The sequence below is a fragment of the Pantherophis guttatus genome, chromosome 6, assembly GCF_059756535.1.
Source record: "Pantherophis guttatus breed Tessera chromosome 6, ASM5975653v1, whole genome shotgun sequence".
Classification (NCBI taxonomy): Eukaryota; Metazoa; Chordata; class Lepidosauria; order Squamata; family Colubridae; genus Pantherophis; species Pantherophis guttatus.
The window spans coordinates 69,078,052-69,100,671 of NC_142068.1; the positions used below are offsets into that span (position 1 = coordinate 69,078,052).

Consider the following 22,620-nt stretch of genomic DNA (forward strand, 5'->3'; position numbering starts at 1 on the left):
ACACAACACATAATTAGTTCCGACAATTTGGATTTATAATTTTTAAACATTGCAAAGACAACATGCTAATTACATATCCCAAATGCATAAATACACGTTCACAACACAATCGTGGTGCTATTACAGTGATTTCAGTTTATTAACTGGTGGAAGGATAAATGATAAATTACTTATCTGTAATTCACATAAGTATACTTAAAATCCAAATGAACCCACGAATGAATTGAATTGAAATGAAGGACTTCTCTTGAAACAGTACATTTTAAAAGCTTTTAACTACTGAGAATCTGCTTTCCTGCTTTCGATAGAGTATGTTGTCTTTAGTCGCAGAATCCTAAGAAAGAAAAAGAGAAACTAAATCTGCTAGAATTCCCAGAATGCATTACAAAATAAAGCGAACTGGTTTGATTTAATATGGTTCTAGAGCTGGCAGATGGTACAAACCAGCCTACTAAATTAGAGTATGAATGTCTGTTTAATTTCACCCTGGATGTCTCAAGAATAGGAGCCTGGATAGCTCTGCAGACAAGACACTGTAATTTAACACCAGCTGTCTGCAATTAAAGTAAGTTCGAATCTTGCCAGGCTCAAGGTTGACTCAGCCTTCCATCCTTTCTAAGGTAGGTAAATTGAGGACCCAGTTTGTGGGGGCAATAAGCTGACTTTGTATAAAATATACAAAAGTATGAAGGCTATTGCTTAACGCACTGTAAGCTGCCCTGAATTTCCGGAGAAGGGCGGCATATAAATCAAATTTTTTAAAAAAGAATAATACATACGTCTTAAAGTTGACAAGTCTAAAAAATACTGATATAGACAAACCTTCCATGAGTAATAGGTTAAAGCTTTTTGCAGGACAGGCAATATTGTATGAATGAGTATGACAGCTGCTATAATGTTAACTGAGCCTAGGTACTCTGAAGTGAGGGAAAGACATGAATTTCAGGATGGAAAAACAGATATTCTGTGGATTGCAGAACTGCAGGAAGAGCTTTCCTAGCAAAAAGAGAAAATAATCCAAATTTAAATTAAGAAGTCAGATTGCCTCTATTTGCAAAAGGACTGGAGAGTGAAGAATGTACTACCCGACTCTGGTTTCTTCCCCAACCCCCCAAAACTTTAACCTTAGACTGTCTATTGTTGACCTCACCCCATTCCTAAGAGGTCTTTAAGGGGTGTGCATGAGCAGTGGCTCAGTGGCTAAAATGCTGAGCTTGTCAATCGAAAGGTTGGCAGTTCAGTGCTTTGAATCCTGAGTGTCGCGTAACGGGGTGAGCTCCCATTACCTGTCCCAACTTCTGCCAACTTAGCAGTTCAAAAGCACGTAAAAAATGCAAGTAGAAAAATAGGGACCAACTTTGGTGGGAAGGTAACAGCATTCCGTGAGCCTTTGGCGTTTAGCCATGTCGGCCACATGACCACGGAGATATCTTTGGACAGCGTTGGCTCTTCGGCTTTGAAATGGAGATGAGCACTGCCCCCTAGAGTCAGGAACAACTAGCACACATGTGCGAAGGGAACCTTTACCTTTTTATAAGTGCACCAGCATGCCTACCGTCCCTGTCTTAATGTTCCCTTTTATTCGTATTAATTTCATGTATTCATAATCATGTTTATACTTATATCTATACATCTAGATAGATAGATTATCTATTAGATAGATACATCTATCTAATACATGCGTGATGAAAATAAATAAAATAAAAAGTATATGAATCATATCTGAGCAAACTGGTAGATAACAATGAATTAATATGGAAGAGCAGAAATTCTTCTGGGCCTCCTTTTTTTTCAGTTCCATTATTTATTAAAAACACTCAATGTTTAACTCATGGCCAAATTTGTTTTCTTCCTTTCATGAGTCTTCTCATGCCTAATTTGCCTTCCAATGCCCTCTCCTTGGTCCCCCGAGATTCTGGCCAAGTAGACTTGAGATCACAGCAGCTGACTAGAATTCAGTGTGAAAAACAGTGGCATTCCGGATGGATAAATAGGTTTATAAGTTTGTTTCTAGTATCAGCTACTCCTCAAATCTGATTGCACCTCTTTTTTTTTTTAATTTGATTTATATGCCGCCCTTCTCTGGAGACTCAGGGCGGCTTACAATGCGTTAAGCAATAGCCTTCATCCTTTTGTATATTTATACAAAGTCAGCTTATTGCCCCCACAAACTGGGTCCTCATTTCACCTACCTTAGAAAGGATGGAAGGCTGAGTCAAACTTGAGCCTTGGAGAGATTCGAACCAGCAGTAAATTGCAGGCAGCTGTGTTAATAACAGGGTGCGTAGACCACTGTACTATCAAGGCTCTTAAACTTTATGTATTAGGATTTGCCATGAATATAACTTGAAGCATATGTAACAGATGTCTTAGATTTACAAATTTCCCGGCCATTGGGTCATACTGGTTAGAAATTCTAAGAGTAATAGCCCCAACAATCAGATTGGTGAAAGCTAGTCTTAAGGCATATGATGAACCAGACCAGTATTTCTCAACCTCACAACTTTAAGATGTTGCCTAGGGAGTTGAAGTCCATACAACTCAAAGGTTGGGTGAGATTTAACAAATTAACAGAGTTGGAAGGGACCTTGTAGGTCTTCTAGTCCAACCCTCCGCCTAAGCAGGAGATCCTACACCATTTCTGACAAATAGTAGTCCAATCTCTTCTTGAAAGCTTCCAGTGATGAAGCTCCCACAATTTCCAAAGGCAAGCTGTTCAGGGTGGGTTCTACTTACCTTTACTACCGGTTCGCAGTGGGGCTGTGCGTGCGTGCTTGCTTCGCTCACACGTGCACTCTTCTGCACATGCGCAGAAGCATTTTGATGACATCGGGGTCGGTGGGCGGAGCCTTCCGCCGGTTTTACTACCGGTTCTATAGAACCGGTGCAAACCGGGGGCAACCGACCACTGAAGCTGTTCCTTTGGTTGATTGTTCTCACTGTCAGAAAATTTCTCCTTATTTCTAGGTTGAATCTCTCCTTGAGATTGAGAAACACTGATCTACACAAATGTATTAGGAACTTAAATTTTGCCCATTTGAAGAGATACATAATCTTTCACTCATAGTGCTATTTTCTTCCACAATCTCTCTGGAAGAGAGGCCCTGTTTTTATCAAGGATCTTTTTATTTATTTTTATTTATTCAATTTATATCCCGCCCTTCTCCAAGTGGACTCAGGGCGGTGCACAGACAGAACTAAAACACATACCAATACAAACTTTAAAATTATTTAAAAGAATTATATGACTTTGGCCCAAAGTTTAAAACATTCAAACCCATTGACAATTTAAAAAGCTAAAAAATGTTAAAAAATCTTAAGGTGATTATGGCATCTGTGTGCCACTAAGAATTCTAACTGCCCTAGAACTAGCAGCTTTCTTGTTTCCAATCTATCCCATCCTGAGCCAGATTTCCTGTAAAATTCTAATAAAATGTTCCTTACCATTGTGTACAATACGCCTGTATTGCTTGTCTAGGCAGATTTCCACCTGCTTTTGCCTGACAACTCTTTGTGCTTCTGGGGTTAGCCCATCTGGAGTCCGGGAAAACAAAAACGAGTAGCTATCATCGCAAGTCCCATCCTCAGTAATATTACGGCAGGAGTAATGTAGAGCATAAGTATCGTAATCTGTGGCCACAACCCAGTGATCATCATCTAAGATAAAGCATAATGAAAATTCAGTATCACTTTACATGTAGGCCTCAACGTATGATGACTATTGGGACCACAATTTCCTAAGCAAGGGGGGCTGTTCAGTGAGTCGTGCCTGATTTTACAACTTTTTTTTTACCCAGGATTGTTAAGTGAATCACTGTAGTTGTTAAGTCCAATTTAACAACTTTTCACAAGACCCCAAGATGCTGCAACGGTTGTAGATTCGTGCTAGTTGCCAAGCTCCCAAATTTTGATCACGTCACTGTGTGGATGCTATGATATTTGTAAGTGAGAGGACTGGATGTAAATCACTTTTGTCAGTCCTGTTGTAACTTTGAATGGTCATTAAGCAAATATTGTAAAATGAGGACTACCTGCATTTTTTATTCCACCAAGCCCATTCGTTCAGTATCACATTATTGATCCACCATTACTCGTTTTAAAAGCGATTTCATACATTCTTTCTTTATGAACAAAGCCTGTTTTGTAGGCATCTACTTAGCAGTGTAACAAGTATTGCCATTCAGGTACTGAACTTTATCAGAGAGGAGATTATCTTTGTATTAGAAAATGCCAATTATTTAAAACCGATTCTGAAATGTTTGAATACACGGGCAATTTGGTGGCTTGCATACATCTTTATGCTGTAAGTATAAAAATTATGAATAGAAACCAGATTTAAAAACATTATTTCAGAGGCAAATAAGAGCCTTGGTAGTACAGTGGTCTAAAGCACCCTGTTATTAAGACCAACTGCCTGCAATTACTGCAGGTTCGAATCTCGCCAGGCTCAAGGTTGACTCAGCCTTCCATCCTTTCTAAGGTAGGTAAAATGAGGACCCAGTTTGTGGGGGCAATAAGCTGACTTTGTATAAAATATACAAAAGTATGAAGGCTATTGTTTAACGCATTGTAAGCCGCCCTGAGTCTCCGGAGAAGGGCGGCATATAAATCAAATTTTAAAAAAAATGGCAAGTCAAACTGGTGAAGACAACAGTGAGAATGGTTTTCAGAAATGTTGCTAATGGTATTTTGGTGCTGAAGAAGCCAAAAGTTTAACATCCGTAAACTGGCCAGGCTTAAGTGATAAAAGTCCTGAAATTTACACAGGAATCAACATTAGGAGTACATTATCTTTAAAGTTATCAAATAACTTGAGGAGGGTTAAGGACTTCTAACAGCTTCCTTTCTAAAAGAATGGAGCCAGTTTTTGATAAGATACAATAGAAGGGATGCCCCAGATTTAGTGTTTAACCTGACCCAGACAAGCACACCAGCCTTTGGACTCCCGAGTCCTTAGGAAGCAGCCTGTTGTGATTTCGTGGCAGACCAAAGGTTGAATATCTGTTGAAGGTGGAGGTGAAAAAAAAAAAAACCCCAACCCTGGAGACAAACAGCCTTTCCAGTAATATTTGATGATTTCTGGAGTTAGTCTGTTCTAGCCAAAAAAGGAAGGGAAAAAACCCTTTAAAAAGCAGGCAATTCCATCTGCCTTTTTTGAAGACTTCAAGGGAAAGCTAAAACCAGATTTTCAGCAGCTTAAGTAACAAAATCATTCAAACAGTAATTATGTCAGTCTATTCTGAGCAACTTCCTTAAATATAGATGGAGCTTCAGTGGGCAGGCGTGGGAGATTTTCTTCTCCTTTCATCTACTGTATGTAAGGTTTAGAGATTTGACCGACATCTCTTCACAAAGTAAAAGAGACTAGATATATAACCTTCTCCCCCAACAATGTCCTATCTATCAATGAATACTTCAGCTTCAACCAAAACAATCCAAGAGCACACAATAGATACAAACTTATGGTAAACCGCTCCAAACTTGATTGCAGAAAATACAACTTCAGTAACAGAGTGGTCAATGCCTGGAATGCACCACCTGACTCTGTGGTTTCTTCCCTAAACCTTTCACCTTAGACTGTCTACTGTAGACTTCACCCCATTCTTAAGATGTCTCTAAGGGGTGTGCATAAGCGCACCAGTGTGCCTACCGTCCCTGTCCTAATGTTCCCTTTTATTCATATCCATTTCATGTATTCATAATCATGTGTATACTATACTTGTATCTGATATCTAATTCATGCTTGATGAAAATAAATAAATAAAAATAAATAAAAAATAACCTGGTACTTTCCAGATTTATTGAATTTTGGCTTTGAGAAGTCAAGGTAGCAAGAACTTTGAGGAACTAGCTCTCTTCCTGGTATATACTCACTTCCTTTCTGGAGATATGAGGCCACACCCCAATATTTCATTTTAAACTTGGCAGGGTCCTCTGTCTCGGTGAAGGTGCCAATCATATCAGCACACATGTCCCAGTTACTGAAAAGGAGAGATGGATTTAAGGTCATAATTGTAAATCTGTAGCTACTTGGGCTTACCAGTAAGGAATAAAAGAATGTGAGCAGGTAGAAGAGAGTCAAAAACTATAACAGGCTGGATCACATCATTTTTTGACTTGAGAAATAACCATTTTTCTCCTTGTGTTGAACCTTCCAACACAACTCAAAGTGTATAATAATCAAGGCTGTATGTGATTTTTGACATAAGATGGAAATTACCACCATCACTATTGGATTGTCCCCTGCCTTGTCCTTCTTTATTGCAATAGTAATAAATTCTAAAACCTACCAGTTTGATGTCCCAAGGTATCTAAGATAGCAACCTGACCCTCCCTAATGATAGAGTTTGACTGTCTGTGAAGGAAGCTGGATCTCAAGACTCACCCAAAGAGCACGACTCGGCCTCTGGCAGTGGCAGTCATTTTATCATTCTCATCCACAGTAAAGCTGGCCACCACGTTATCCTGAAGAAACAATCCTTCAGGGTCTTTTTTGGCTATGGCATACCAACTGCCAGCGTACTGCCAAAAGAGAGAGAAAAATCCTTAGCAGACCTGTCTAAAGGAATAGGTCAATAGGAGGAAATGAAATGCCAACAAAGAAAGTTTCAATTGCAGCCATGTTCATCTGTATTAACATTTGCAACAAAAATGAAATTCCAAATACACTATGCAAGGATGAACTTCAAGAAACCCTAAAACGTTTTAAGGGAAACTGAACAAACCTTGATTCTCAGCAAATGTTGCTTAAAATAAAATTCCATATTAAGTTGGTGAGTGCCACTTACAAGCCATATTTTGGGACTTCTGAGGACAGATGTACAAATTTTGATTATAGGCCTAAAGATATTTACTTATGTAGTAGGACTGTATTGATATCATCCTTCTCATCTTCTTATCTTTCTCATCTTCTCATCTTTCCTACTACCTTCTCCTATTGGTATCTATGCTTTATCGCTTGTTGTATCTTGTGATTAATGATTGTAACTATGATTGATGATATATGTCCTATTACTTTGTTTTTGTATGCACACTAAGAGCTTATGCACCAAATTCCTTGTGTGTTCAATCACACTTGGCCAATAAAGAATTCTATTCTATTCTATTCTATTCTATTCTATTCTATTCTATTCTATTCTATTCTATTCTATTCTATTCTATTCTATTCCTTTGAAGAAGGGTAGACTATATACAATAACTATGCCAAACTTAATAATTAACCTTTGTTTTATTTACCAGATAGTTCTTATGTTATTATGAAACCAATGGGAAGGTACAAATATATACCATTCCAGGATGACGCAAATTATCCACTGATTATGAGCCAATAGTCAAAGGAAAACACTAGATCCTGTATATCCATACCTTTTCCTTACTAATCAAGAAAAGGGAAAGAGAAAGTTGCCCACCAGTAAAAAATGTCCAATGTCAGATTTGTCTTTCCCAGAAAAATCAGAGTTGAAGAATTTTCTGCAATCTTACAAAAGGAAGTCTAAAATAATTTATGACTGTTGCCTGTCAAGAGTCCTAAAGATTTGTGCCTTATACTTCATGAAATGTGCTCTTCTGCATCTAAAGTAACTTGTCTCTCTATTTTATTTTTACTTATTTGTTAGGTATCATTCCACAATGCTCAAGGCAGTTTACAGCACTGAAAAAGGCCCATTAGAAAACATAAGAGTAAAAACAATATCGTTGAAGTCGAGCCAAAATTAAGATCAGTATCAAAAATAATTGCTATCCATTGGAAGTGATCTAGAAAGCTTTTCCTTTTCCTGTCATCTCTAACACTGGTAAAGCAGAGATAAAGTGGATTAGATAACTCAGCCTTGTGGAAATTACACATAAATGATTTGGATAATGAAGTGGAGCCAATTCTCTTCCCCCACCAAAAAACCTGTCTGTCAATAAGAAAACTTGAAATCTAGCCTTTATAATAGAAGATGACTCACTTGGAGTTTACTTACAGATGAAATGTCTACATACATAGGCTGTCAACAACAATTGTGAACAACAATAATTTCAAGGAGGAACTTCAGGTAAAACGAAGTAACTGATGTTATTTGAAATGTAAACACATGTAATGCAATTCACAAAAGAGATTTCTCTAACACCCTTTGAAATTTATTTCTGAAAATAAATGGGAGGAGTGGAACAGTTTGCTGAGCAATGAACACAACTAACTGCCTTTCTCTGCTGCAAAGAGTGATAACCGTGAATTAGCTTCATGCAATGTTAACACTCTTATCCATTTAGCAGCGACAGAACGCATGGCATTTGATAGTGTAGAAGATGACAGTTCCTGCCCTGTTTTACATTTGGCAACCCAAGAAGCAGTAGATGAAAAAAAGAAGCATATCTGAGTTATATTTAGGTATGGTTATGAAATTCAAGGATAGAGACTCTATATCCCTCTAAATGGTTTCAAACTGCACAAAATTGTAGTTCAGCAACATTCAGAAACTCATGGGTTTCCCAGTCCTGGTGTAGGGCATGAAAATCAAGGTGACATGGTAGATTTCAGGAAAGAAATTGAAGGCGGTAAGAAAGATGGCTACTTGGAAGAGATCATTTAATTCAGTTCAATTCAGAATAGATCTGGAGGGGATCGTGGAGGTTTTCTAGTCCAACCCCCTACTCAAGCAGGAGACCCTATACAATTTCAGACAAATAAGTGGCTGTCCAGTCTCTTCTTAAAAACTTCCAGGGATGAAGCACCCACAATTTCTGAAGGCAAGCTGTTCCACTGGTTAATTGTTTTCACTGTTAGGAAATTTCTCCTTAATTCCAGGTTGCTTCTCTCCTTGATTAATTTCCATCCGTTGTTTCTTGTTTTGCCTTCTGGTGCTTTGGAAAATAAGAGGACCCCTTCTTCTTTGTTGGCAGCCCTTCAAATAGTGGAATACTGCTATCATGTCCTCCCAGTCTTTCTTTTCTCTAGGTTGGCCATACTCTATCCATCAGGCTTACTGTACAGGCAGCTAAGAAGCCATCTCAGATTCTTTCATGTAACTGGGGAACATTTTGGAAAGTGGGGAGTAGCAAAAAGCGCAGGGATGGGCTGTAGGGGAGCAAACTAGAATAGCTAGAGGAAGGAAAAGATGAGGGCAGGATACTTACTCGATATTTATCAAAGTTTTCCTGAACCGTGAAGCTGCTCACTCGGCAGTCCCGCTGAGCTTGACATCTGCTATCCAATAATGCCAGGAACCCCACCAGCATCAACCAGGCAAGACTTGGACTCCCGAAAGACATCTTGCTCCTCCGTGCCTACAACAAAAATCAAATACCAATCATAACATGGAAAAAAAAGGGAAGACTCTCCAGAATAACCTAAAGGAAGGATGAAGAACAGGCTCTTTTAAGCATGCGGCAGATGAAACGGGAGGTCTTATGAAGCCCCCCTAAATAGGGCACTAGAATTCCTCTAAAAGGGTCTTTCTGAACCAGGGTACTATTGGGACTTTTTGAGGTCTTCTTCTGTATGTCATAGTTACCAGAGAAAGGGGCTCAAATAATTAAAGAAGTTACTTGTCTGCGGAAGAGAAATGCAGTCCCAGCAGCTAAATTCTAAAGCAAACAGGAAGAGGACGTGAGCTTTATAACTTTGGGTGAGGTTGGCGGAGAAGTTTTTTTTTGTAAACCCATGCAGTAGAATTGGGAGGGGGAGGCAAGCAGAGACCAGGCGTTAGATTAATTCCAGCTGCTGGCCAAACTCTCCTAACAAAGATCTTGCATAACTCTGCAGCAGGAGGCTGGGGAAGCAAACAGCAATGATCTTTGATCCCCAGTCACTGGCTAGATGGGGGGTGGGTGGGTAGAGCACATACTCTCCCCTGGATTCTGGACCAAAAGAGGTCTCTCCAGTTTATGTAACACCATCTGAGTAAAAGCCAAGTCAAAAAAAGCAGGATTCACGCAGCAAGCTCTGGCTATGGTTCAGAAGAGGGCTTGATGGCTGCAGGTGTCTCTGAGAACTGTTCTTGTTTTCATGCTCATTTGGGCATGGTTAGAAACACTTCATGATATAATTGTTAAGGCAAAAAGGATTCTCGTTCATTTAATGTTGTCGTCGATTATTTGGGCCTCTCTGATATTTTCTTTTACAATGGAATTGTGGTAGGAAAGAAGATCCAACATCCATTGTATGACAATATAGTGACTGGACTGTTTTTCCTCTAAGGGCCAGTGTAGTTATCTTGTTTTTAAAAGGGAGAATAAGTGTCTTACATGTGAATGTGAGCCACAGCAGAAAATGGAATTCCTGGGGATGAGCTGCCTTTCACATAAAGTATGTCAGCAATAGCAAGGTGCCACTGACATATATTATACACAGGCATTCCTCGACTTACAACCACAATTGAGCCCCAAAATTCTGTTACTAAACAGGACAATTGTTAAGTGAATTTTGCCCCATTTTTTGACTTTTCTTGCCACAGTTGGTAAGTGAATCGCTGCAATTGTTAAGTCGGTAACATGGTTGTTAAGTGAATCTGGCTTTCCCCCTTTGACTTTGCTTGTCAGAAGGTCACAAAAGGTGATTATATGACCCGGGACACTAAAACCATCATAAATATGAGTCAGTTGCCAAGCATTTGAATTTTGATCACAACCATGGGGAAGCTGCAATGGTTGTAAGTGGGAAAAATTGTCATAAGTAACTTTTTTCAATGCTGTTGTAACTTTGGTCACTAAATTAACTGTTGTAAGTTGAGGACTATCTATAATTCACATTGTATAATGATACCATGATGCATTAGTCTAGCATGGTGAGGGGGGGGATTCTGTGAATTGAAATCCACCCATCTTCAAGGTCCGAAGATTGAGAAATACTGAATTAGAAATTGCTACAATTTCTAGCAAAAAGCCTAGGGTAGGCACAGCATGTATACCATAATGTCTGAAGGTTGCTAAAGTATTTGTACCTGAGCAACAAGTATAATCTAATGCTAAGAAGCCATCAGCAGAACATACGCAATCACATAAGGCAGCTTTTGCCCATACCTTTTCTTCCTATGGCAACTCAAATGTTGAGGTCAGTGCGAAGCACTTACTCAAGAACAAATGAGGTCTCTCTTGTGAACAAAACAACAATCATTGTACCTGATTGCGTATGAATCTTTCCTAATTTGATACACTGAGGTTATCTCCAATCATCTGAGAGGTTACCCAGCAGCAGCCCTTAGAACATATGATAATACAATACCAAAAAAAACCCCTAAGTGTTTACAATGGGTTATATCATTGCATGTGGAATATATGGATTTTATTTTAAACTGTTTTGTTACGATATGAGATGAATGCCATGTTACCAACTCTTGATATGCCATACTTCCAAGATGGCATCCATTGCTATGGAGGTGCAATCAGAATACTGCTTTGGGTTTTAGTCAACAAACACAGGAAGGATGTTAAAAGATGTGTCAAATATAGAAGGTGGTCACAGAGATCAGCAAATCAAAGTCTTCAGAATTTACCTCACACCCCTTTCCCTGTCTTGTTGATAGGTTTCTTTCATTATATAAAAGGATTTTTTTTCTTCCTTTTCAAGCAATTGGCATTTCCTCACAGTCAATATTTATTCTGAAGTTTCAACATGTCCGCACCGTAATCTTTTAAAAGAGCCTGTTAAATATTCTTTAAAGAAGTAGCCTCAGCTGGACAACGCAGAACAAGCCGAAACTAGATGACGCTCCATATTTGGATGGAATAACAATTCTAGCAACAATGGTGAAAAGGTGTTGCAAACAAAAATATCCAGATTATGTTGTTAATCAATTCCTTCCTCTTTCTTTCATTAAAAATCCTAAACCCTGGACCTGGACAGGAAACACATATTTCTTTGTTGCTCGGATCAATATTTTTAGTCAAATAAAATAAGTTTAAAGAACAGTAGCAGAATCAAGAGGAAAGCCCATTTAATTTCTTGAGAAACATGTCAGAAGCAGAGGTGGTATTCAGCAGGTTCTGACCAGTTCTGGAGAACCAGTAGCAGAAATTTTGAGTAGTTCGGAGAACCAGTAGATACCACCTCTGCCTGACCCCATCTGTTCTCTGCCTCCTAAGTCCCAGCTGATTGGGAGGGAATGGAGATTTTACAGTATTCTTCCCCTGCCACACCCAACAAGCCATGCCCAACAAGCCACACCATGCTCAACAAGCCACGCCCACAGAACCGGTAGTAAAAAAATTTGAATCCCACCACCGGTCAGAACTCTTTATAATTGACTTATTCGACATGCGATGCCATGGTTTGTTTTAACCATGGTTTCTCGAGCAAGCCAATATGTCTTTATGCACTCATCATTTTAAGCCATTTTGTCTATTATTGAGTGCTCTCAGTGGTTGTGTTCAAACACTTTGCTCACTCAACATAAAGCAAATCATATCAAGCTCAGCACTAAGTGAACCATTCGTTTTCAAATGAGGGTGAAAAACCATATATAACCCGCTTTTGCCATCGCATGCCAAAAGGGGGGAAGTGCAGGGCTGTCGCGCTTGCATGTGCCCACACCCATAATTCAGTGCGCCCCGCCCTCCATGCATGTGCGTGCAACCCCCCCTGCGCTCTCCCTGCTATTGGCATGTGATGGCACAGTGGGACCGGAAGGCCCATTTTTTGCCCTCCCCAGGCTCCAGAGCCTTTCTAGGAACCTAAGGAGGGCAAAAACAGCCTTCCCCAACCCCCTCCCCCCCCGGAGGCCAGAAACGGCCCATTTCCCGACTTCCGGTGGGCCCGGAAGGCCCGAAAATCAGCTGGCCTGCATGTGCATGTGCGCTGGAGCTGAGCTAGGGCAAGGCTCGCGTGCCCACAGATATGGCTTCACGTGCCACCTGTTGCACATGTGCCATAGGTTCGCCATTACAGATATATAAAGTCCAAAGCTTTTTTTTTTTCTCCCTATGGGAGAAAATGTTTTACAGAAGCAACTTGACTTCTGATATGCAGGATTTTATACAGATAGCCCTTGGTTAACAATCACTTTATTCATTCAAAATTATGACAACATTGAACTAATCATCCTCACGATTGGTCCTTGAAGTTCCATCCATCCCGGCATCCTGTCACAGGATTGTAATGACAGAAATTCTAGTCCCAGTTATCACCATTAAGCAAGGACTGTATATCGGGTCTGTAGTCATTAAAAGAGCGACTTAACTATGTCCTTAACTATGGAAGTGCTGAACTATGGAAATCTTCTTGCTGCTTTATTTAAAAAAACACACCTATATTTGGAATATGATATAGCACCCAAATTCCAACTAAACTATGGAGTTTATGCCACAATTTCAATGTTTAAATATTTAAATATCACTATCTGGCAAAAACTGACAAAGTCAGCAGTGATGGGTTGCTATTGGTTCGCCCCGGCTCAGACGAGCCGGTAGCGGTGGCAGGGTGCTCCGTCCACCTGCTTGGATGTCTCTGCGCATGCGCAGAGCAAACCGGTAGCGGATGAAATTGAAACCTACTACCGAAAGTCAGTCACTACAAATTTTATCGGAAATAAAATTATATTTGAAGTTGAGCTAGTTCGAGCATTTGAATGGTAATCAAAGATCCTTTTTCAATGCTCTGGATTGATGTCATTCCTTTAAAAAAAATAAAAGCTGGATCGTTTCTTCGTTCAAAATATAAACATTCATACAGCATAAAATGCAAAAGGAAACTTAAGAAGCTCTTCCTTTTCAAACTTGCAGGATGCTGAAAAAGCAGTGAATGAAGTATTCAACCGTTCTTGGTTGATCAAATTAACCTTGGCTTAAATATCTTGTCAAAGGTTGCACTGATAACATGACAAAACCAGGGTTTTTTGGTCTTTCTTTTTTTAAAAAAACTTAGCCATTTGGGATAAGTAGGAGAATGAGTTGCTATCGCTATGGTTACAGTATTTAAATGTAAATACTGGATGAGCAAGTAGAACCTCATAAATACCTTTGGCATTTCCCTGGGACTTGAAGCTATTTAAATAATCACTTGCTCATCTTTTATCCTTCTTAGACTATCCACGTACTGCAGAAGCTCAAGGCTGAGGCATCACTAAGAATGATTCCATAAATAGTTGCATTTGCTATAGTAACCACAAACATCAAAGGCAAAAAGCAACATATGTATTAAAATAACAAGCTCTGGCTATGCCAAAATTGCCTGAAAATCAGAACAAAATCGATCTGATTCACCACTTCTTTAAAATTCAAATTTAATCATGATGATGGTGGTTGGTGGTAGGGAAAGTGCCAAAATGTCTCACCTGAAAACAGAATCAAACACATAAATCTCCATCTTCTCCTTAAGAATGAACTGCTATCATTTTTTTAAACTAAGAAAATTATAAATGGATAAAGGGATTTGCACACATTTGGAAGGCATTTGCTATTGTTCCTCTTATAATACCATGTTAATAAAATAATTCTTCACTACTGATGTTCACTTAAGCTGGTTATTTATTTTCATTGTTGTTATTTATGGATAATTTACTTTTTTTAAAAAAAATAGATTGCCTAGATTTGTTTTGTTATTTGTTGTTTTGCTGAAAAGTGCCCTAATTATCTTGGGCAAAGGGTATTAAATAAACAAACAAATATTTGAAATTGGTCTTATTAAATTCTAAGAGACTTAGATCTCCGTAAACATGCATAACTCTTAAGGCTTTTTCCACTGTGGCCGTAAGCAGCTTTTGACTCCTTTGCGTAAATAGGCTGGAAATGAAGTCAGCTTAAGAAACCTCTTTCCAGATTTCAGCCCCTTCTCGTGCTTTGGCCCTCCGGGATAGCCTGGGATTCTGTCTTTACCCCTCCCACTGTTCTAGGAAGGCAAACAACCAATTCCATTTCTTTTCATGTATGGGTCTTTGAGGACATGTGGCGTTCATTGATAAGCCTTTACGTCAGCCCTCCTCCGTTGGTGCTGCCTTCTCCTTGGCACTTCCCCTGTGATGTATTTCATCAGTGGCATGGTCTAAGCCACAACAATACCCAAGCATGTTTTATTCTCCTTCCTGTCCCTTGTGTTAGAAAGTGAAAATTAACAGAACTCTTAGTCAATTTCACCTGATTTTAAAACTGCATCTCATTAAACTTCAGATACAGTGAAAATTTAAGTGAAATGACATTTCAGTGAACTTGTTAACAAAAAAAAATCTCATCCTGGATCAGGACTCCTTACGCACGGTCACTCAGGCACTCGTCACTTCCCGCCTGGACTACTGTAATGCTCTCTACATGGGGCTCCCCTTGAGGAGCACCCGGAGGCTCCAACTGGTGCAGAATGTGGCCGCGCGGGGGATTATGGGAGCGCCCCATTGCTCCCATAATCCCCCGCACGGCCACATTCTCCTGCGCGAGCACCTCTCCTGCGTGAGCTGCATTGGCTCCTGGTGGTCTTCCGGGTGCGCTTCAAGGCGTTGGTTACCACCTTTAAAGCGCTCCATGGCTTAGGGCCTGGGTACTTACGGGACTGCCTTCTGCCACCGATAGCCTCCCATCGGCCAGTACGCTCCCACAGAGAGGGACTCCTCAGGGTGCCGTCGGCCAGGCAATGTCGGCTGGCAACCCCCAGGGGGAGGGCCTTCTCTGTGGGCGCACCTGTCCTTTGGAACAACCTGCCTTCGGAGATACATAGGATCCCAGATCTCTATGCTTTTTGCCGTGCCCTTAAAACTTCTTTATTTCATCAAGCTGGGCTGGCTTGACCCCCCCTTAGATATTTTTAATTATTAATTGATTTTAGTTGGGGTGTTTTAAATTTTATATTGGGTCAAAACTTGTTTAATTCTTTTAAATGTTAATCTTAAATTTTGCATGTGATGTTTTTATTCTTGGCTGTTCACCGCCCTGAGTCCAGTAGAAAGGCGGTATAAAAATCTAATAAAATAAATAAATAAATAAATAAATTATTATTATTTTTAAGTCTAGTGTTTCACAAATTCAACAGTCCAATTCTTTCATCTTGGTCTTTGGTTTCTTTTCTACCAAAACTCATAATGGACCGCTAATGGACCAAATGGAACAAAAACAAGGGAAAGAAAAAAAAGAGCTGACCAGTGCATATCCAGTCATTTTGTTTAGTTTGTTTTGTCCTGCGAAAGAATTACAAGCACTGAAGATTCACTGCTTTAATAGTCTACTGTGAAAACAAAGGAGAAAAGAGGGATTCACTGGTCAAAATTCCTTCAGAAGAAAACTGGCATCCCAAGACAGAAATAGCTTTGGAAGGAAACATTTAGAGCAGAGGTGGGATTCTGCTGGTTCTGTCCGGTTCAAGCGAACCGGTAGTGGTGATTGCGGGAGGCTCTGCCCACCACCCAGATGTAATGCAGAAGCACTTGCGCATGCGCAGAGGAGGCACATGCTCACATTTGCGAACCGGTAGCGAAGCTAAGTGAATCCCACCTCTGATTTAGAGAGGAGGGGAGCATTCCTACCACATTCACATTGGAAATAGTCACCTTCAATGAAGTGAAGTGAAGCAGTTGAACCAAACAGTGCAATCTCTACCAGCTTCTATACTTATAAATAGAGCTGGAAAAGACTAATGGAAGTTGGCCTCCAGGTGGGGCTGGAGACAAAAAGAGGGCAATGTTGCAGAGATGGCTAGTGGCTCTTATGGACCATACTTCTGCTGAAACAAACTGATTGTGTGGAGTAACCCTTAGTGTCAATCTATCATGAGAGATACAATAGAACGTAGAATTTCTCAAATCAGGTGCATAGATGAATTTTCCATCTAACTTAAATGGAATCTAGTTTATTTTGATCTTACAGTGACTTTGAATACAAAGTCACACAATACACTTTTAATTATATTTCCATATTTACGGTACTAAATTAAAAAATACAGCTAATTGTACCAATAGAAGAGAAAATTTGTAACTCAGGTTTGAACTGTGGGGTCCTTGGTACTCTCTGAGCTTTCTTGTTTTCTTGTAGACATTGCATTACCCACCTAGGTAACATCATCAATACTAGAAGGGAATGAGGCAGGGGTGGGTTCTACTTACCTTTACTACCGGTTTGCATCGTGCCCGTGTGCACTCTTCTGCTCATGCGCAGATCACCTATGATGACGTCCAGGTCAGTGGGTGGAGCCTCCCGCTACTAGTTCTGGTGAACCAGTCCGAACCGGGGGCAACCCATCACTGGAATGAGGTTTGCAAAAAAAAAAAAAACCCAACCAAGCTCAGAGAGCACCAAGGACTCTACAGCCAATTTTTACAAGTTCCCTTAATTCTTTGTGTAGAATAATAACCTAAAGTATTTTATTGACCCTTCCTATGTATTTCAGCTTTCCGGCTGGTAGCAATTCTTCTCTTTTCAGAGCTGGATAGTTGGATGGTTGGTTGGGTTTTTTTTTAATGTTTTGATGCCTTTGAGCATCAGCATTGATTCCTGACTGGACTAGTTCCTGCAGTTTTGTTGCCAAAGTTTTTCAAAAATGGTTTGTTTCCTTCCCAGGGTTGAGAGAGAGTGACTGGCACAAAGCCATCTAGCTGGCTTCATGCCCAAGGTGGAACTAGAACTCATGACCTCCCACCTTGTAGCCTGATGCCCTAACCATTGCACAAACTGGCTCTCTTATTTGGTATATGAATTCCGTGCTATGCTTTTTAGCCCTACATAGTTCCTTCCATGGAGAAAGCAGCATCAATCCTTTAAAACATCCTAGCTTGCTTTGTGTATCCAAGATTGATGAATCGTTTATACCAGTGGTGAAATGTAAAATTTGTTACTACTGGTTCTGTGGGTATGACTTGGTGGGGGGGTAATATGAGTGGGTGTGGCCAACTTTTTTTTTTTGTTAACTTTTAAAATCATTTTTTCTACAACCTCTTCAGTTCAAGCCTCTGATGATTCCAGCTGAGCCGTGCGATCATCAGAGGCTTTTTTTTTTTACTTTTAAAAGCATTTTTTTGGCCAAAGAGGTTGTAGAAAAAATGCTTTTAAAAATGTAAAAAAAAGCCTCTGATGATTGCATGGCTCAGCTGGGCAATGGGGGGGGGCAGAGATTTTTGCTACCGGTTCTCCGAACCACCTGCCTCCATCGCTACTGGATCAGACGATCCGGTCCGAACCACGAGCATTTCACCCCTGGTTTATACTGAAAAGAGTCAATGTGTGCTAATGTAGATCTCCAGGAAGCGAAAGATTGTCTATGCAAATCCTCCATGGGAAAATTAATAAAAAAGAAAGAGCAAGCAAAAGCAAGTGAAAATATACACGTACAACCTTATAGGTATATTTTCTATACTGTGCATGATGTAGCAATGGCTAGATTGGTTTATCATGCCAAATGTCTGATTTAGAATAGGTAAGTTAAGCGTGCTGAAGGATTTAGTGTCCTGACATCTCTTTAATTAGCAGTCACTGGATCCTTCACTTAAGAAGGCATAAGCTACTGGACTGCTGTCATACTTCAAGGGTTTTAGAAGGTTGGAAAGCCCACAGAACAAATCTAGAGTCTATAGTTGCTGGAGATATAATAAACAACATACCCTTTTTCCATTAGAAGCAAAATAAGACTTTTGCTGGGTTTTGGTGGGGATGCAAGAGTAAAACAACAACAACAACAATAACAACAACAACAGCAACAACAACAACAACAACAATCTGCCAAATAGAAGCCAAGCAGGATGGGTGAAATCAATAAAGAAGATGTTGAAAAATATTTGGACAACAACCCGCAATTTGCCAAGGAGTTTTATGATAAAAGACTTCGCCCAGAAGCATTAACGAACCTCTTCAGAGTCAACACCGAGAATTTGAAGGAAGGTATCTCCTTCAAAGAGATGACCAAGGTAGAAGAATGTGAAATACTTTTGGAATTGCTTTACGAAATCCAGGACGACGAAGCTGCTATGGAAAAGATCTCACATAAAGTCCTGCAAAGGTTGGCACAGTTACTAGCAGCTGACAAGTGTAGCATGTTTATTTGCCGTTCCCGCAATGGTACCCCAGAGCTAGCTAGCAGACTCTTCGATGTGACCCCTACTTCCAGTTATGATGACAATTTGGTGAATCCTAATAGAGAAGTTGTTTTTCCTCTGGACATCGGGATAGTAGGTTGGACTGCTCATACTAAGAAATCATTTAATATTCCAGATGTAAGGAAGGTGAGTAGGAGTTTTTTCTGAATTTGAAGAATTTGATAAAGTCATTTTATGTTCTGGAATCGTGTAAAAAGACTTTTTTAAAAAAAATTAAGGGGGCTATAGAACTATAGAGACTTCCTTAAATGTGCCAAGTCTCTGAAATGGCTGGCAGAATGTAAATATTTTTTTTTCAAATAGGACACTATTTAACAATTCATATTCTTCAGCATCTTAAATGTGTTTATTTTAGAGCATTATTTAAACAGTAGACAGAAGAAGGAAGGACTGTTATTTCTAAAGCAAATCCATATCTGAAATAGTTGAGGTCTAAGCTCCTACCTAGTGCCCCTCCTGATTTCAAACTGGGCTGAAATTAGTCTTATTTATTTAATAACACACAGATATTGGTTTCTGTATAATTTGAGACAATCGCCCTATTTTAGTTTGAGGGAATTCCCTCTATCATGAATATTAGAAGTACCGTGCTAAGTCCAATGAGGTAAGATTGTTCTTGATCTCCTTGGTTTATTCTCCTGTAATCCACTTTATGAATTAAAAGGATTATCTACCAAGATCCCTTGTTGATAGCAACAGGCAATGCATCAAATATCGCTTGATATTTCCCAGGTAGCACCTGGGTTGATTTTTCTGCTGCAGAGAGATATTTGACTAAAACAAACCACCACGGGCCAATTCTAGTCTGTGACCATAATTAAGATTGATTGAATCACAATAGGTTTGTGGCTCAATTAATTTAATTCTTGGCTGTGTGGTTATGTTCTCCTGCAATTATTTCTGAACCAGGGACATAATCCATTAAGACTTTTCTCTTGGGGAAACAGACTGAAATAAATAGGAAGCGTAGCATTAAACAAGGATCTAAAATATGATCTGCTTTCTGGGAATCATCCTGAATTGCAGCCAAAATGAATTCAGCGGTTTTGATTTTCATACTAAGTTTGCAATAAATTTGGAAGAAATTTATTGTAGAATTTTAAATCCTGACATCTATTCCTTCTTTCCTTTCCTTTCCTTTCCTTTCCTTTCCTTTCCTTTCGTTTCCTTTCCTTTCCTTTCCTTTCCTCTCCTTTCCTCTCCTCTCCTCTCCCCTCCCCTCCCCTCCCTTCTCCTTCTTTCCTTTCCTCTCCTCTCCTCTCCTCTCCCCTCCCCTCCCTTCCTTTTCTTTCCTTTCCCCTGCCCTCCCCTCCCTTCTCCTTCTTTCCTTTCCTCTCCTCTCCTCTCCTCTCCCCCCTCCCTTCCTTTCCTTTCCTCTCCTCTCCTCTCCTCTCCCCCTCCCTTCCTTTCCTTTCCTTTCCTCTCCTCTCCTCTCCCCTCCCCTCCCTTCTCCTTCTTTCCTTTCCTCTCCTCTCCTCTCCTCTCCCCCCTCCCTTCCTTTCCTTTCCTTTCCTCTCCTCTCCCCTCCCCTCCCTTCTCCTTCTTTCCTTTCCTTTCCTCTCCCCCTCCCTTCCTTTCCTTTCCTTTCCTCTCCTCTCCCCTCCCCTCCCTTCTCCTTCTTTCCTTTCCTCTCCTCTCCTCTCCTCTCCTCTTCTCTCCCCTCCCCTTCTTTTCTTTCCTTCCCTTTCCTTCCCTTCCCTTCCCTTCCCTTCCCTTTCCTTTCCTTTCCCTTCCCTTCCTTTCCCTTCCCTTCCATTCTTGTGGGTGCACTGCAGTTCATACCACTTATGGATTCCATAATCAATCTGATCCTTTTAGATAGGTATACCTATTTATCTTACAAAGCAGTTACATGTAATTTTTCATTGATGCAGAGAGATTTTTCTATTCTGTTTCTATATCCTCTAATTTAAAGAACATCACTTTGGGAACATTTCCTATGAATTTTGATTGCATTCTACAGAAAGTGTGTATCTTTTGAACTAGACAGGAAGAGTTGGATTGTTTGATTCTAATGAGAGTAAAAAAAGAGGAGTTAATAACTAATGTAACCTATGAATATTATAGTACCACCCTGTCTGCATATCCAGTCCCCAATACAGATTTTGAATGTAATTTTTCAGACATTTTTAAATTCAATATTAGCACCCAATTACTGATCTCTTCCTTCTGATATGATCCCTTCCTGTTGATATAATCCTGCACTTCTGAACTGTTTCACGATTATGATTTTGTTATAATTTTGATACCACCACTATTAATATCAATAATGTCCTATTTCATTCTTCAGTCAAAACTCCCTCTGCCATCATCTTTACATTTGCATAAGGGAATTCTGAAAATATAGGTTCTCTGTAATATAAGAATCTCTGTGTAATTCATATGCATACATTTCAAAGAAAGATGTGTTTCTTGGTTAAGCACACAACATTTTCATATTTTTCTTGTATCACCGATGATTACACTATTTATTTATTTATTTATTTATTTATTTATTTTATTAAATTTCTATACCGCCCTTCTCCCGAAGGACTCAGGGCAGTGTACAGCCAGAAATAAAACCATGACAATATAAAAATTAAAAGCAATTTAAAACAATTAAATAAATTGGCCGAAAACTCTAATAAAACAACCCATTAAAATAATAAAATATTATTATTATTAGGCCAGCCCTGCTTGTTGGAATAATAATGTTTTTAGGGCGCGATGAAAGGTACGCAGGTCAGGAATCCTATGAATCTCTGGGGGCAGCTCATTCCAGAGGGTAGGGCCCCCACAGAGAATGCTCTCCCCCTGGGGGTCGTCAGCCGACATTGCCTAGCCAACGGCACCCAGAGGAGCCCCTCTCTGTGAGAGCGTACCGGTCGATGGGAGGCTATTGGTTGCAGAAGCCGGTCTCGTAGATACCCAGGTCCCATGCCATGGAGTGCTTTAAAGGTGGAAACTAGCACCTTGAATCGCACCCGGAAGACTACCGGGAGCCAGTGCAGCTCGCGCAGGAGCGGTGTTACATGGGAGCATCGAGTTGCTCCCATAATTACCCGCGCGGCCGCATTCTGGACCAGTTGGAACCTCCAGGTGCTCTTCAAGGGGAGCCCCATGTAGAGAGTGTTACAATAGTCCAGACAGGAAGTGACGAGGGTGTGAGTGACTGTGCATAAGGAGTCCCGGTCCAGAAAGGGACACAACTGGTAAATCAGGCAAACCTGATAAAAAGCCCCCCTGACCACTACAGGTAGTCTGATCACAATTGAGCCCAAAATTTATGTAGCTCAGTGAGAAGTTTGTTAAGTGAATGTTGCCCCATTTTACAACTTTTCTTGCCACATTTGTTAAGTGAATCACTGAGGTTGTAAAATTAGTAAGATGGTTAAGTGAAACCTGGTTTCCCCATGGGCTTTGCTTGGCAGAAGTTTGCAAAAGATGATCACCTGACACAGGGATGGTGCAACTGTCATAAATACGAGTCAGTTGTCAAGCATCCAAATGTAAATCACGTGACCCTGGGGATGCGGCAACGGTCGTGAACAGTGTGAAAAATGGGCATAACTCATTTTTTTCAGTGCCATTGTAACTTTGAACGGTCACTAAATGTACTGTTGTAAGTTGAGGACTACTTGTATTAACTATTAAAAAT

General features: G+C 40.1%; 2 protein-coding genes across 3 annotated transcripts in view; one reads left to right on the forward strand and one right to left on the reverse strand.

The window, feature by feature from the left end:
• Positions 1-13: 13 nt before the first annotated feature.
• Positions 14-9,610, reverse strand: RBP4 (retinol binding protein 4). 2 transcript variants are annotated; one of them, XM_034430418.2, is made up of 6 exons: positions 9,498-9,576; positions 9,121-9,270; positions 6,386-6,522; positions 5,875-5,981; positions 3,445-3,657; positions 14-334 (listed from the first exon to the last, which is right to left on the reverse strand). In XM_034430418.2, exons 2-6 carry the CDS (start codon positions 9,253-9,255, stop codon positions 321-323), a joined length of 606 nt encoding a protein of 201 aa, XP_034286309.2. In that variant the 5' UTR covers positions 9,256-9,270; positions 9,498-9,576; the 3' UTR covers positions 14-320. The 2 variants fall into 2 exon arrangements, with proteins under 2 accessions (XP_034286309.2, XP_034286308.2); XM_034430417.3 differs by having other exon boundaries at positions 110-334; positions 9,532-9,610.
• Positions 9,611-18,549: 8,939 nt separating this feature from the next.
• Positions 18,550-22,620, forward strand: part of PDE6C (phosphodiesterase 6C) — a 40,015-nt gene continuing 35,944 nt past the window's right edge. Inside the window, exon 1 of the mRNA XM_034430339.3 lies at positions 18,550-19,109. Within this exon, the coding sequence (XP_034286230.1) occupies positions 18,630-19,109 (480 nt within the window). The 5' untranslated portion in view covers positions 18,550-18,629. The remainder of the gene's footprint in view (positions 19,110-22,620) is intronic.

Coding starts and splice junctions, on each gene's coding strand:
- RBP4 (XM_034430418.2), bottom strand. CDS start 9,255: ATGTCTTTCGGGAGTCCAAGTCTTGCCTGGTTGATGCTGGTGGGGTTC. Junction 5,982..6,385: donor GGCCGAGTCGTGCTCTTTGG/GTGAGTCTTGAG, acceptor TCTCCTTTTCAG/TAACTGGGACATGTGTGCTG. Junction 3,658..5,874: donor CTCATATCTCCAGAAAGGAA/GTGAGTATATAC, acceptor GCTTTATCTTAG/ATGATGATCACTGGGTTGTG.